Source organism: Cyprinodon variegatus, unplaced genomic scaffold, assembly GCF_000732505.1.
Source record: "Cyprinodon variegatus isolate N-32 unplaced genomic scaffold, C_variegatus-1.0 Scaffold475, whole genome shotgun sequence".
Taxonomy (NCBI): Eukaryota; Metazoa; Chordata; class Actinopteri; order Cyprinodontiformes; family Cyprinodontidae; genus Cyprinodon; species Cyprinodon variegatus.
In genome coordinates, this window is record NW_015150928.1 from 545,422 (window position 1) to 559,332 (window position 13,911).

General features: G+C 37.6%; 1 protein-coding gene across 2 annotated transcripts in view; it reads left to right on the plus strand.

Moving 5' to 3' along the window:
- The window catches only part of doc2a (double C2-like domains, alpha), a 41,960-nt gene extending 29,740 nt beyond the window's left edge, over positions 1-12,220 (plus strand). For both annotated transcript variants that reach the window (XM_015389811.1, XM_015389810.1), the window contains 4 exons: positions 946-1,145; positions 7,861-7,942; positions 8,092-8,188; positions 10,885-12,220. In XM_015389811.1, the coding sequence (XP_015245297.1) occupies positions 946-1,145; positions 7,861-7,942; positions 8,092-8,188; positions 10,885-11,021 (516 nt within the window). In that variant the 3' untranslated portion in view covers positions 11,022-12,220. The remainder of the gene's footprint in view (positions 1-945; positions 1,146-7,860; positions 7,943-8,091; positions 8,189-10,884) is intronic.
- The last annotated feature ends 1,691 nt before the right edge of the window (positions 12,221-13,911 follow it).

Consider the following 13,911-nt stretch of genomic DNA (forward strand, 5'->3'; position numbering starts at 1 on the left):
TCTGGCAGAATCAGGCTTAACATGGCGGTCTTCTGCCGGACCGGTTGAGATGAGACAGGGAACGCAGTAAGAGTCCGGGAGGAATGACACTCTGATGAAGCTTTAGCTACGGTGGTGGAGGAGGGGCTGGAGGTGGGTTGAAGCGGTGTCATCTGAATGAAGTCACAGAGCGCATCCACCACCTGCCACAGGAGCAGACAAGAGAGGATCAGAGGCCTTTTAAGATGAACTTTGGATGCTGATTGGAATTCGTGGAGGTGTGGTTCAAAGTTGATCGGCTGTGTCGCAGGTGGATGTATGAAAAACAAGGAGTTTCTTCAGTTGAACTTCCGCCTAGGCTCTATTTCGTATCAAGATTTATCCTCTAATTTCATCATGAATAAAAATAAATAAATAAATCTACATCATTGTTGACAGTGATACAGGTTGTCCTGCATCTTTTGGTTTTGGAGGTTTGACTTTTGGTTCTTTTGAAGTGGTGCAGCGGTTTTGAGACTTGGACATAAACTAACTCTTTTAACCACACAAGCATCCAAAAAAATTACTGAAAACAAGTTTAGGAATGGATAACGTTAGTTGCAACCTTTGCAAACCCGCTGCACAAAAGACAACCATCAGATTAAGAGAAATTTTAAACGTTTCCCCTATATAAGTCTTTAAACATCTAGTCAGACATGTGTCAGTGGCTTTCTGCCAGCTACAAAATCCACAAATAAAATCAACTTGCGCAACCAGTGCTTGTTTCAAAAAAGATCCCATCTGCATGTTAAATAATTAAACCCTGTTATGCAAACAGTTGAAATTACTCAATAAAAAGCTAACGTTTAAAAGAGTTTCATAGCCATGTATGTATGTGAGCATATCAGGAAAACCTGTACTCTCTCAGCTCGCTAATCTTGTCCTTGTTGTGTCTTTCTGTTTCCATCCAATCCTCTCCTCCTGCAGTGGGAGACGGAGCAGCAGAGAAGTCTGGAGGAGAGGGGCCGTTTGCTGCTCTGCCTCCAGTACCTCCCCCCGAACGGTGACAGCGAATTGAAGGGCGAGGCCAAGGAGAGAGCTCGGGGAGGGCTATGCGTGGGCGTCAAACGCTGTGCCCACTTGGCAGCCATGGATGTCAATGGCTTCTCAGACCCCTACGTTAAAACGTAAGTCTTACATTTCACGTCTCGTTAAATTGGTTATTCAAGACTTTGTAGGCCCAACTGTCCTTGACCTTTACTCAAGGAGCTTCATTTGTGTAAAAAATCCAACATGCATCATCTAAAATGCTTTACTGATGTTAATAAAAATTTAACAGAACATTTAGTTCTGATCCTAGTTTAGATTTATATTCCCTCTCAGATCTCTGTCATGATGAGCTGTTGGCTGGGAAGAAACCCAGAAGCCTTTTTTTCTCTCAGTGACAGTCCAGCCCAGTCATCTGGCTCACCATTTGGTATATGTCAGGTCTTTACACTTACCCAACTCAGCGCAACATGTTCATGAACTGACTTTTTAATGTCTCAAAAACCAGACAGCTACTAAAGGAGATCCACTTTGTTACAAAATAAAAGACAACATTTACTCCATCCCTGATGGTCACACTTTTTTTCCCATCTGGAAGCTATTCAAAATGCAGGGGAGCATTTTAACAATAGCTCTTTCGGGTTTTAATATAGCTTCCTGGATCCATATGGCTAAGAGAAAATGTTGGTACACTGAGTCCAAATCAGATTTATTTGGATTATTTAACTTTAGCAGCTTGTATACTCATAATTGCATAAACAAATCAAACAAGAATTATATGGATAGTGAGACATACTTGATAGTGCAAGTAAATTAAGATGAATTAACCATCATTAGCATCGTTAGTATTTAGTTAAGCATCCTTTTGCTGTTCTGACCTCCTGGACACAGGATATATAGCCAAGCTTCTGTCAGGATTCCTGCGGAATTCCTTAGACTTAGAGAGATTTATTTTTGTTATTTTGTATACACGAGTGTATATAAAAAGTCATTTTGTTTAAAACAGCTCTAGAAAGTTTCATTGATTGGCTAATAAGTGGACATGGGAGGCATGTGCCACTTAATTTACCCAATCAGCTCAAAGAACTCTACTGAATGTCCCTCCCTTTTTTTTTTTTTACTTTTCCTATAAGCAGTCTTTAAGAGGAAAACTGTGTAGAATTGAACTACACGTATCAGTCTGGTTTATACCAGGTTCATACTAAACCGCTACGGATTAGGAAAAGGATGTTACTTAAAGGTATAGAGGATGATCTTTTATTTCTGGGTGGATCATCTAAATAAGTGGACCTCCTAATTGTCAATCATTCTGGTGATATGTTTATGTAAGGTGGTCCTACGTGCTTTTCCCATTAGCTATCTTTTTCTGCACATGCGCACTTCCAGACGTATATGTGTGGCGAGCTTTGGTTTCAGACAGTCATTGAAGCTCACCTTTTTCACCTTGGTTCTTTGAAAATGACAGAGGGTCATTAGAGAAAGAGTGTCTACGAAGAAAGGCCTCAGAGGAGGCAGATATATCCCGAAACGCTTCCTCGCAAAGCGTTATGGGTTTTGCTGCAGCTACCTGACAGAGGTGACAACAGATAACAAAGATGGCGCAGGCACCGCATGGGAGTTACGTGACCAACGGGGAGCAAAAAGTAGTGATCATCTGTCCAAACCGTAAGTTAACTGAGATTACAAAAAAGTCCACCATATAGTCCCCGTTGTGTACCTGGATTTAGGGATTTAGGGGTTAGGTTGGACTATGAGAACAGCAACTTTTAAACAGAGTGTGCACGAGGAGAAATGAGCTTGTGCATGCTCTTGCACACTTGGAGAGAGGTCGGGCCTTTTAAAGGATTCGCAAAAAATCCTCCACAATACCTTTAAGCTCATATGTGAGTCCAGACAGGTGAGCAAATACTTTTGGCGATTTACTGTAGTGTGTTTTTCTGAGCTGAGCTTTATCAAGCACAGCTGATGCAACTAATGAAGCCCTCAGTTAGTTGCATCAGAGGTACCTGAGACCACAGCAAATAGTTGCTCTTATGAGGACTTCAGAGGTGGTAATGGGAGTAGTATGATTTAGCGATGAATTTGCATTATATCCTTTTAATAATTGTGTTATTTTAAAACGGATTCAATAATAAATACAAAATAATAAAACTAATACATCTAATATTGTGTAGGTTTGTAGGTTATAGGGAAAAAATACTACATCCCTCAAGTCGTCTAGTTTTTGTGGTTCTAAATCTAAACTCTTTTGCCCCGCTGCAGCTCTAGGTGGTAAATACAAGACATCCGCCTTAGATTGATTTACTGACAGTTCACACCTATTTTGGGATGACCCTGCTCCAGTTTATCACTGCCATACCTGTTTGGTCTTATGAGGCTCCTTCTTGAGTGATAGATGGTTTGAGTTAATTCCACAGAGAGGAACGGTAACAATCTTCCATTGCATATGTGGAAGCCAATTCAAGTCAATGTAATCAAAATGTGTCAGTGTTGAGAAGGTGAAGAATGTTCTAATACAGACCACAGCTCACAAAATGTCATGTTCGGGGTGTATTTTACTCCAGAAGGAAAAGCAAGATGGGGAGAATTGGATTATGTTGTTGTTGTTGGTGTCATAAGGTCGTCTGGAATTTCATTACTCACTGAGGACAGACAAACATTAGCGCGGGTCGCTGTCTGTGTGTCAGTGGCTCGACCAGGAAGGGCAGGAAGGTCCTTCAGTTGAATTATCCAACTTGACAGAATGTGAATAAATGAGTTGTAAAATCTCCCTGTGTGTTCACTGACTGGTGAGGCTGCTAATGTCATGTGTGGAAGAATTTAAAAGAACATCCATAGAACGCTGCAAAAATAGTTTGGCTTTAACCTAAATAGATTTTTTTTTTTAAACAAAAATGTTTTAATTTCATATTTAAACCAAAAGAAAAGGAGATGCTGATCGAAGTCGCATTAAACTTAATCTTCTTTTAGTTGCATAAACTATTGAGACTTGTGCATTTTTATGCTTTGGCACAAGCCTAGCGAAAATTACCAATAACATTTTAAATGAGGCTCATGTTACTAGTCTAAAAGCTAAGAAAGGGATTCCAAAACTTTTATTGCTGGGCTGCGCTTTCTTTTACGAGAAATTTTTTACTTTATTTCTGCTTCTAAATATTTTCTCCCTGCAAATATATCAAAACTTCAACTAAATAAGTCATTTGGCTTAGAAAAGCTTTCTAAAATATAACAACCTGAAAAGCATTTAGAAATCTGCTTCCATGGATTCCTAGTTGCATGTAATCTCTGTGACATCTTGCAACTCAGGATCACAATGTATCCATGCTCACATTATTGTTTTCTCTCTATGCTTCTAACATCAAGTTTTCTCATCATCTTAACATCACCCAAACCCACTCATCCTTCTCTCAGCAATCTTATTCGCTGAGCATCACATCCTGCACCTGCTATCGTTTTGGATGCATGCTCACATCCTTGCCCTTTGGTGGGAGCTTCTTCCCAGATGCTTTGTTGTGTCTGAGAGCGTGTGGGAACATACGCATTCTGAGATGTGGGTGGTGGGTGGAGAGCAAATGCGAATAGTGATTTTGCCACTCTGCTTCCAGCTGGCTTAAAAATAACCTGTGAATTTAACGACCGCCTGCAAAGCAGTGCTGAGCTGGAGTCAGTGCTGTAATCCTGATCCATCCTCACACTGTTTTTTGTTTACATTTAAGAGGTAATGCTTTTCTAACACTAAAAGTGCTAAAAAAAAAATTGTGTTTTTCATATGTTTTTTTTTGTGTGTGTTCTTTTAAGCGTCCGATAAGGACGCGTCTGTAGCTTAAGACAGTAGGGCCAAATACACACTGCCTGAAAATGATTCTTAAACAATGATTGCCATGAGTAAAAATAACACGGTAACCATATCTAAGAAAAGTTTTTTACTTCTCTCCAAAGTATTTTAAAGCACATGTTTATATAATTTAATTATTTTACACCTATTAATATTTGGTTTTGTCATTTTGATACATAGGCATAGAATAGAATAAAATAGAATTCAATTTTGTTGTCATTGCACTGTCAAAATTACAAAGCAACAAAATATAGTTTGGATCTATCCAGAAGTATAAATATTTATTTACATGTGCACAGATTCTATGTATGCATTGACTATAAATGGTATATATAAGCAGAGTTTTTGCAAGAAGCTATAAATAAATACGTCAACCATATACAGATTACGGTATATAGGAAAGTTAGGATATGGATTATATACACTACCTTTCAAAAGTTTGGGGGTCACATTGAAATGTCCTTATTTTTTAAGGAAAAGCACTGTACGTCTTTAATGAAGATAACTTTAAACTAGTCTTAACTTTAAAGAAATACACTCTATACATTGCTAATGTATGGTAAATGACTATTCTAGCTGCAAATGTCTGGTTATTGGTGCAATATCTACATATTTATGTATTTATTTTCTTGCTCAGTTGTGCAACGCAGCCTCCCGCTTCTTTTTCTTCTCTGGTTAGAGCCTGTTTGTTCTGTCCTCTGAAGGAAGTAGTACACACCGTTGTCGGAAATCTTCAATTTCTTAGCAATTTCTCGCATGGAATAGCCTTTATTTCTAAGAACAAGAATAGACTGTCGAGTTTCAGATGAAAGTTCTCTTTTTCTGGCCATTTTAACGTTTAATTGACCCCACAAATGTGATATTCCAGAAACTCAATCTGCTTAAAGGAAGGTCAGTTTTGTAGCTTCTGTAACGAGCTAAACTGTTTTCATTCTTCTAATCATCAATTAGCCTTCTGAGCCAATGAGCAAACACATTGTACCATTAGAACACTGGACTGATAGTTGCTGGAAATGGGCCTCTATACACCTATGTAGATATTGCACCAAAAACCAGACATTTGCAGCTAGAATAGTCATTTACCACATTAGTAATGTATAGAGTGTATTTCTTTAAAGTTAAGACTAGTTTAAAGTTATCTTTATTGAAAAGTACAGTGCTTTACCTTAAAAAATAAGGAAATTTCAATGTGACCCCAAACTTTTGAACAGTAGTGTATATATATTTGTAGGGTTATAATACATGGTAAATAATGACAGATAATAGCAGATAAAAGATTTACTGATTATATATAGCTATGATTGAGTATGTGTAAGTGCTGTTAGATCCCTGGATGTCTGTGTGAGGACAGTTCATATGTTATTTTTGTGTGTTGGGTTTGTGTTTTGGGGGTGTACAGTCCTTATAGTTGGTGTCACTAGGCGTTCAGGAGTCTGACAGCTGTGGGGAAGAAGCTGTTTCGATGCATGGTGGTTCTAGTCAGTAGGCTTCAGTAATGCCTCCTAGGGTTCAGGTGTGAGAAGAATGTTTGTGCAGGGTGAGTGGAGTTTTTGGGGACTTTCCTTGCCCTTTTCAGACACCGCTTCCTGTAGATGTCCGTGATGGCAGGGAGCGGTGCCCAGGCGATGCGCTGGGCAGTTCTCACCACCCTCTGTAACGCCTTCCGGTCCGAGGCAGAGCAGTTCCCTTACCAAACTTTGATTCAGTTGGTGAGGATGCTCTCACTGGTGCAGCAGTATTAAACTATTAAATAATAATAAAATAAATAAATAATATGTTCTAATTTATTTGAATTAATTATTACTCAGGTTATTATGCCTTTCTACTGATCAGGTCCTTAGGGAGTTTTGCTGCGACCTTCTCAGCAAAACAGACACCTGCTTATGTTACAACTATAGTTTAAAAACCAGCATCTTTTTAAATGCTTTTAATGTTTTCACACAATGATTGTGTTTGTTTATGTTCTACACAGTCCATGGGCCAACATGAACACTTGAATGGAAAATAAAACTCATTCTGATCTCATCAATTTGACTATATAATCTGGTGAACTGTAAAGTGCCTTGAGATGACATGTGTTGTGAATTAGCACTCTTTAAATAAACTGAATTTAATTGAATCTCTTACCAAAATCGTTCAGGAAAAAAAAAAACATGTTGTTTGTTAGAATCCTGATAATAACCAAATTATGTCCTTTTGATATATGTAAACATTCATCCAAATAAATATATTTTCCATCCTTTCATTTATTGAATAATGATTAATACTTAGATCAGCACTTTTTCATCCTCCATTCTTATGTCCTCCAATGATTTGATTTTAAGGAAGTTAACCATTGATGATGTTCAGTGTTAATAAAATATTGATTCTTAACACATTAGCAAACAAAACTGTAAATTGTGTAAATTAAATACATTTCTGTTGTTTTTTCAGTTACTTAGCTTCGACCGGAGGGATGTAAAAAGGAGTTTCTCTGTGCTTTACCTTTTGTCTCTTAACAACAACAAAAAATCTGGCATCTAAAAAAAAATTAAACAATTTTAAGTGTTAAGCCCATTGCTTATCTTTTTCAATTCAACCCTAAAATGAGTGTTGTTAAATTAAAGATGAGCCATATTTTTTCGATGTTCTCTGGAAATCCATCATTGTTCAGTTTAAAGTTGCCAAAATATCTGATCTCTACTCAGGAGTGGCTACATTTAAGCTCATTTGTGCACTGAACCGGTCCAGAAATAAAAACAGATCATTTTATTTCAAAAATACCAGATTAAAACAAGACAAGATTATTAAATCTAAAATTTGATATAAAAATAAAATTTCTATAGAGACGCTCATCCCAGAAGAAGTTATTCAGGATAAAATGCAGGAGAGAAGAAAATTAGCTAGACAATGTTAATTATTTTATGTTTCCCCACATTGACCTTTATTCCTGGCATTTGTTGTTTTTTTTTTTGCATCTGCTCACTTTCATGTTGAATCAAAAGGGTCAGACATGACAGAGTCCCACGTGTCTGTTTCAGGTACCTGAAGCCAGATGTTCAGAAGAAATCCAAACACAAAACAGCAGTGATAAAAAAGACCCTGAACCCAGAGTTTAACGAGGTAATGTCTATGTCTGTTTAGTATATGTCAAACTGGATGCAAAGTTTGGTTGTTGCATAAAAAAAACCTCTAAAGTTTTTTTTCTCCTATCATCTTCCACCTAACTAGATAATATTTGGTGACCTTCTGACCTTCTTTATACCCCCCAGGAGTTCTTCTATGAAATCACCTTCTCAGAGTTAGCCTCTAAGACACTGGAGGTCACAGTGTGGGACTATGACCTGGGGAAATCCAATGACTTCATAGGTGAGTTTATTTTAGAAACATTGGCAGATAATAACACCCATTTTTTTCTGTTTGCTTTATTTTTTTGTAAGGTCAACTTTTCTTTTCTTCCTAACAGTCTCCTTTACCACAGCAGATGTTAGCCAAGATATTTTAGTGTTGTGAATTAGTTGCTAACATAAGTGCAGTGGAGCACTGTGTATAATTTGCAAAGTTTAGTCACCAAATGGGTGTCTGTTTTGTTTAAGCCCACCAAAGGCTACTCTGAGTAGGCGTAAGTGATAACATTTATCTGGGTTGTTCTATTTAAATCCAGTCTGATGCTTCTGCTTCCTCTAACATATTTTCGTTATAAATTCTAAAGCATAAATCAGACCTGTTGTTTTTTTATCCTTCTGAGAAAGAAGAGATAGAAAAAAGAGATAAAAAGGACAGACAACTTCAACCAAAAATGTTCCATTAAATTAGATTCAGTTTATTTATATAGCACCAATTCACAACACATGTCATCTCAAGGCACTTTACAGACACAGTTCAACCAGACTATGCATTAAAACTGATCTATCTAAGAAAAACCAGCTGATTGCATCGACTCATTGACTTGAAGGCGATCCCTCACCCCAAGCATGCTTGTAGCGACAGTGGAGAGGAAAACTCCCTTTTAACTGGACGAAACCTCCAGTTGAACCAGGCTCAGAGTGAGCGACCATCTGCTGAGGCTGATTGGGGTTCAAGGAGACAGAAGCAGACATAGAGAAAGAAGCAGAGATAGAAAATGCAACTGTCAACCAGCTCCACCGGAAGCCCTGTCCAGGAGACACACAGCCAGGCAGATGAGATCCAAATCAGTTCCCATATCAGAGGATGAAAGAGATCAGATACAGTTAGTCACAGTCAGAGAAACTGGACTACTCTGAAAAACAGACCGAGCTCAAACATCTATAAACAAAGGTGTTGATGGCAGCAGCACAGCCAATATTTCTCTCCACGATGGTGTCAAAGCCAAACCGGAACAGAACAGATGAAGCTACTATGAGAAAAGCAAAGTTTCAAATCAAAATGTTCAAAATATTTAATAATTAGCAGCTAAAAGCAGAATTCTGTCTCAGCAGATAAAGTGGAGTTTTATAAAAAAAGGTCAGAACCTGTATTGGAAAACAGTTTTCAGGTCTTCTGGGGCTTTGGTTCTAAACTTGCAGCTGTAATATATTCCTGTGATGTAGTGCATCTAATTGTGAATGCCGTACCAATCTGCATACAGCCAGCTGACAGTCATTCATGGCGTGCAATCTGTCAGCATAGGTGACAAGGGCAGCCTCTCTTGTTAATATTCAGTTCCTAATTTCTGCTTTTTTTTCTGTTCAAACTCTGCAGTTTGAACTTTAGGTGTACTGTCTTTAATTTTTAAAGAGTTTAAATCTAGATTCATTCATCCCTATTAGCCTGTGGCTTATTTGTGCAAACTGCATAACTGTTTAATGCATGAACTGACATGACCTTATCCAGGGTCAATCATAATCTAAATGCCACTAATTAAAAAACTAATCAATGACCTTTAGAAATTATTTGGTACAAGAATGGGAACTAGAAATCGATGTTGCCTAAAAGGAGGAGATATTTTCTTTGTTTTGTGACTGACCTCTTATGGGCACCAAAAGTCAGCATCTAAACCTTAATCTTTTTCACCGTCCTCTCCTAATCTGGAATATCGTGAACTTTTCTTTCATGAGAGACATATACCCCCATCATCATCTCCTTCGAAAAATAAAGAATTTTTACAAAAAAATTATCTCACAGTATAAATAAAATAAAAAGCAGATATCAGTTTAACTGCATAAACATTCAATGCTGATAGATTATTTTTAGACATCAGATAGACATATGTTTATGGTGAAAATATCTCAGCCAGGAATGCATGATGTCCAGTTTAATGAACATAATATTTAGCCGTTTTCTCCAAGTATAAAATCAAAACTTCAAAACAATATAACACTTATATAACACCTTAGATGTTATTGATGATACTATATGTAATTTTGTAATACTTAACTACAGGGAGATAATCCTAAAGTCCAGGGAATTTCTTGCTGTCTATTGGCCAGTAGGTGGCAGTGTACTGAGTGAGGTAATGCAATCTATTGAGGTAACTTATATGCTAGTACATCAGCATCCCTTTATCCCTCCATCCATCCATCCATCCATCCATCCATCCATCCATCCATCCATCCATCCATCCATCCATCCATCCATCCATGGTGCAGTACACCTGGTAGCTACTCCATCATAGGACAACAAATAAGCACAGGACCAGAGCAAATTGACAGAAACCGCAGAGATTATACAAGGTATTTTAGCTGCAATCAAAGGTAAATCCACAGCCGCTATATTTTTTAACTTGGATGTTTGGAATTAGTCTTACAGCCATTACATTCATCAGGTTTAATGGAAAAGAATCATTAATGTGAGAAAACTTCTAGATTAGACGACACTAAGTGGAATATGATTATTCAGATTGTTAGGAAAAAGAGAAATTGTTTTGGTGTTCCTAAATGACCTGAAGCAGGAACAATATTCTGCTTCTTTACATTGTGTTTAAATATCCAGTTTCAACAGTACCGTGTATTTGTTAACATATTCACAGGTCCGTGAAATCTAACTCAACTTGTCCCTCTATTCACTTTTGAAACTCTCCTTCTCTGCATCTCTCCTCTGAATAGGGGGGGTATCCTTTGGGTGCCACTCACAGGGAGATGCTTTGCAGCACTGGATCGACTGTCTGAAAAACAAGGGCACCAAGGTGGAGCGCTGGCACACCCTAACCAACGAGCTGCCGGGCTCCACCCTGCAGGAGTGAACTGGGCCTCCATCTTAGTGCTGACGCTGAAGGAAAAGCACTTGAAGTCTCGGACTGGGGGACGTTTCACCGCATGCTCTTGAGACTTTCTGCATGACTTTGATGGATTCATACCCTGCTTACTTTGTCTCAGTACTGAAAGCAGCATTCCAATCTGTACTCTAATGTTTGATCTAGAGGGACCTGACTTAAGATATTCAGACATTCATGTCTCATGAGAGAATTTAATGGCTGAGTAAAATCACCAAACTGGTTTAATCTAATTCAACAAGAAAAACCTGGAAATACTGCATGTCTGTGTGAGCAGGGAGACAGTTTTAATCATCCTGCAGTTTGACTTCCACATGGGGTCCCTCATGTCAGGCGTGCTTGCTTTTATTAAATCCTGTCAGTAATTTTCATTAACTCCTGACATTAAATCTGGACGTTAAAATCCTGCAGCGCTCACACCTCTCCCTTGCAATATCTTTTTTTTTCTCTTCCCTGATGCTTCCAGTAATTTCTAAGTGGTCTTAATCCTGTTGGTGGGTTCCAATCTATTGATCTGCCTGTCACTGGGTTGCCTTCAGATGGCCCAGTCTGATAAGATAATTAACTCTTTTAATGTTGATGGTTCCTGTGAGTTGTTTGCATGTTTGATGTTGATGGAGCTGGACCTCGTGTCGAGCTCTTCTGTTTAAAGTAAAGGGAATTTTAATCTAAATCACATTTCAATGTTTGATGTGTCAGCTCTGATATTTCTGTGTCAGGTTCTTGTCAATGCCTTTTTTTTTATATAAATGAAACAGAGGATGGTGGTTTGATTAAGCACAGAGAGTCTTTACAGCTGACAAGTGTGCATGGTTGTTGTCCGATGCATTAAATGACTTCTTCACATTTTGTTTTAAACAAAATAAGAGATAAACTGTGTTTAAAAAGTTGTACGGTATCCCTCTGTCTCTGCTGCTTGACCAAGCTGCAGGGTTGATTAGTGGTGAATTAAGGCTAACACTGCTACTAATATTGATAATACTGGTGGTGTTCATATGGAAATACATTCTGTGTTTTAGCTGTTTTGAATATTTGTCCTTTTAGGAAGTGAGCATGATTGTTGTTTGCTCTTTATAAAACATGTTTATTTATATATAAATGGTTCCAAAGTGGCCTCTGTGAATCTCTGATGTTATGCACAGCCCAGTGGCTTCCTAATAAAGCTAAATACTGCCACCTAGCCTCCTGAACCTGACACTGCAGCCTCTTCTCTGACTAAGGTGAGCAGAAAAAAAAATCTTTATTAAAAAAGAAATGTAAAAAAAACCCACTGATTATAGCACAGGTACAATAACATCAATGTAAAAAAAAAAAAAAATGCTTGAGACAGTCCATTACCAGTCCAGTGGTTAGGGCATTGAGCTTGGAATTCGGAGGTTCTGAGTTCAAGCCCCACTGCCACTGTGGCTCTCTGAGCAAAGACCCTAACCCCTGATTGCTCCTTGGGCACCGCACAATGGCAGCCCACTGCTCCCCAAGGGGTCGGTGAAGTACAGAGATAAATTTCAACAATGTGAGATCAATAAAGTTTAGTTAAGTTATTTATTTAAATATTTTGCTATTTGGTGCAACACTACAAAATACATGAAACTGAAACTTTATTTTATCATTTTAGATTGACTTTAAATGTGAATTCCAGGGCTGCAAATGTGAAGTGACACCAAAGATAATTTCTCATGAGCTTTCTTGAAATTGGGGAGTATAAGAAAACATCTAACTAAAGTAAGCAGATACATTTTAAACTTCATAAATTAGGGGATGCTTATTAGAATACAGGTAACAATTTAAACTAGAACACATTTAGAAAGAGAATTTTACAAAATTATGATTTTCTAGTTTTAGATACCACTGTAATAAAAGATTTATTTGTTTTGGGGATTTTCATACATCTTTAATAGGTTTACCAAGAAACCAAGAAGAGGCAAAATTGCAAAAAGTCTCTTTTTTTATTGATTTTGAAAGTTAGACTTGATATCATAAATTCAAATACATTTTTTCATTTCTTTCAAAAAGCAAATTTTGCTTCAGTTTTAACAAGAGTTGGAAAGTATGAGCACAGCTTTTAATATCAATCCTTGTTTATTTGGCTTGTTACCAGTGTTTGTATACTTTCACCATCAACAGTTGAGGTTATAGGACTTTGCATTTAAGGATGAAGTTTTCATGTTATCTTCATATCAAGAGTAAGGGATAAATTAAGCATGAACTTTTGGGGTGTTAGTGCTCAGTGTTACTTTGTGTATTTGGCTGCAGCTGTTCAACATAAACGTTTGTTAAAAGTTAAAATCAAAATTTCCTCAACTCCACAGAGGATCAAAAATAAACATCCTAATAAATACACCAAACAAGTTCCTAAACATTTATACGAGGGCAGAACACTTCCAGATTATTGTTTGCTTGTTTGATTTGCAGTCACTTGTGACCGACTTTCCACAAGAGAGATTGCTAACCCAGAAAGAAACTGCTGTTTCAAAAGACCCACCATCTTCGAGCTTGATTGAATTTAGCAGCTGCTGACAGTAACAATGTGCAGTAAATGCCATCTGGAAAAAGGTTTTATGTTCAGAAGTGTCAAACACTGAGCTATACGGACACAATGACAACTTTACATCTTAAAGTCTTCAGCATAAACAAAAGTGGATGTCCAGAGTAGTAACTAATCCAAAGAAAAAAACACTTCAATCTTAGGGTGGCCTTGAATTCAACTCAGATCAAAATATAATATAAGAACTTTACTTAAAAGTGTTATCTGGGCCACGAAATCAACTAATATAAATGAATCTAACCCATTCTGGATGGATGGATGGATGGATGGATGGATGGATGGATGGATGGATGGATGGATGGATGGATGGATGGA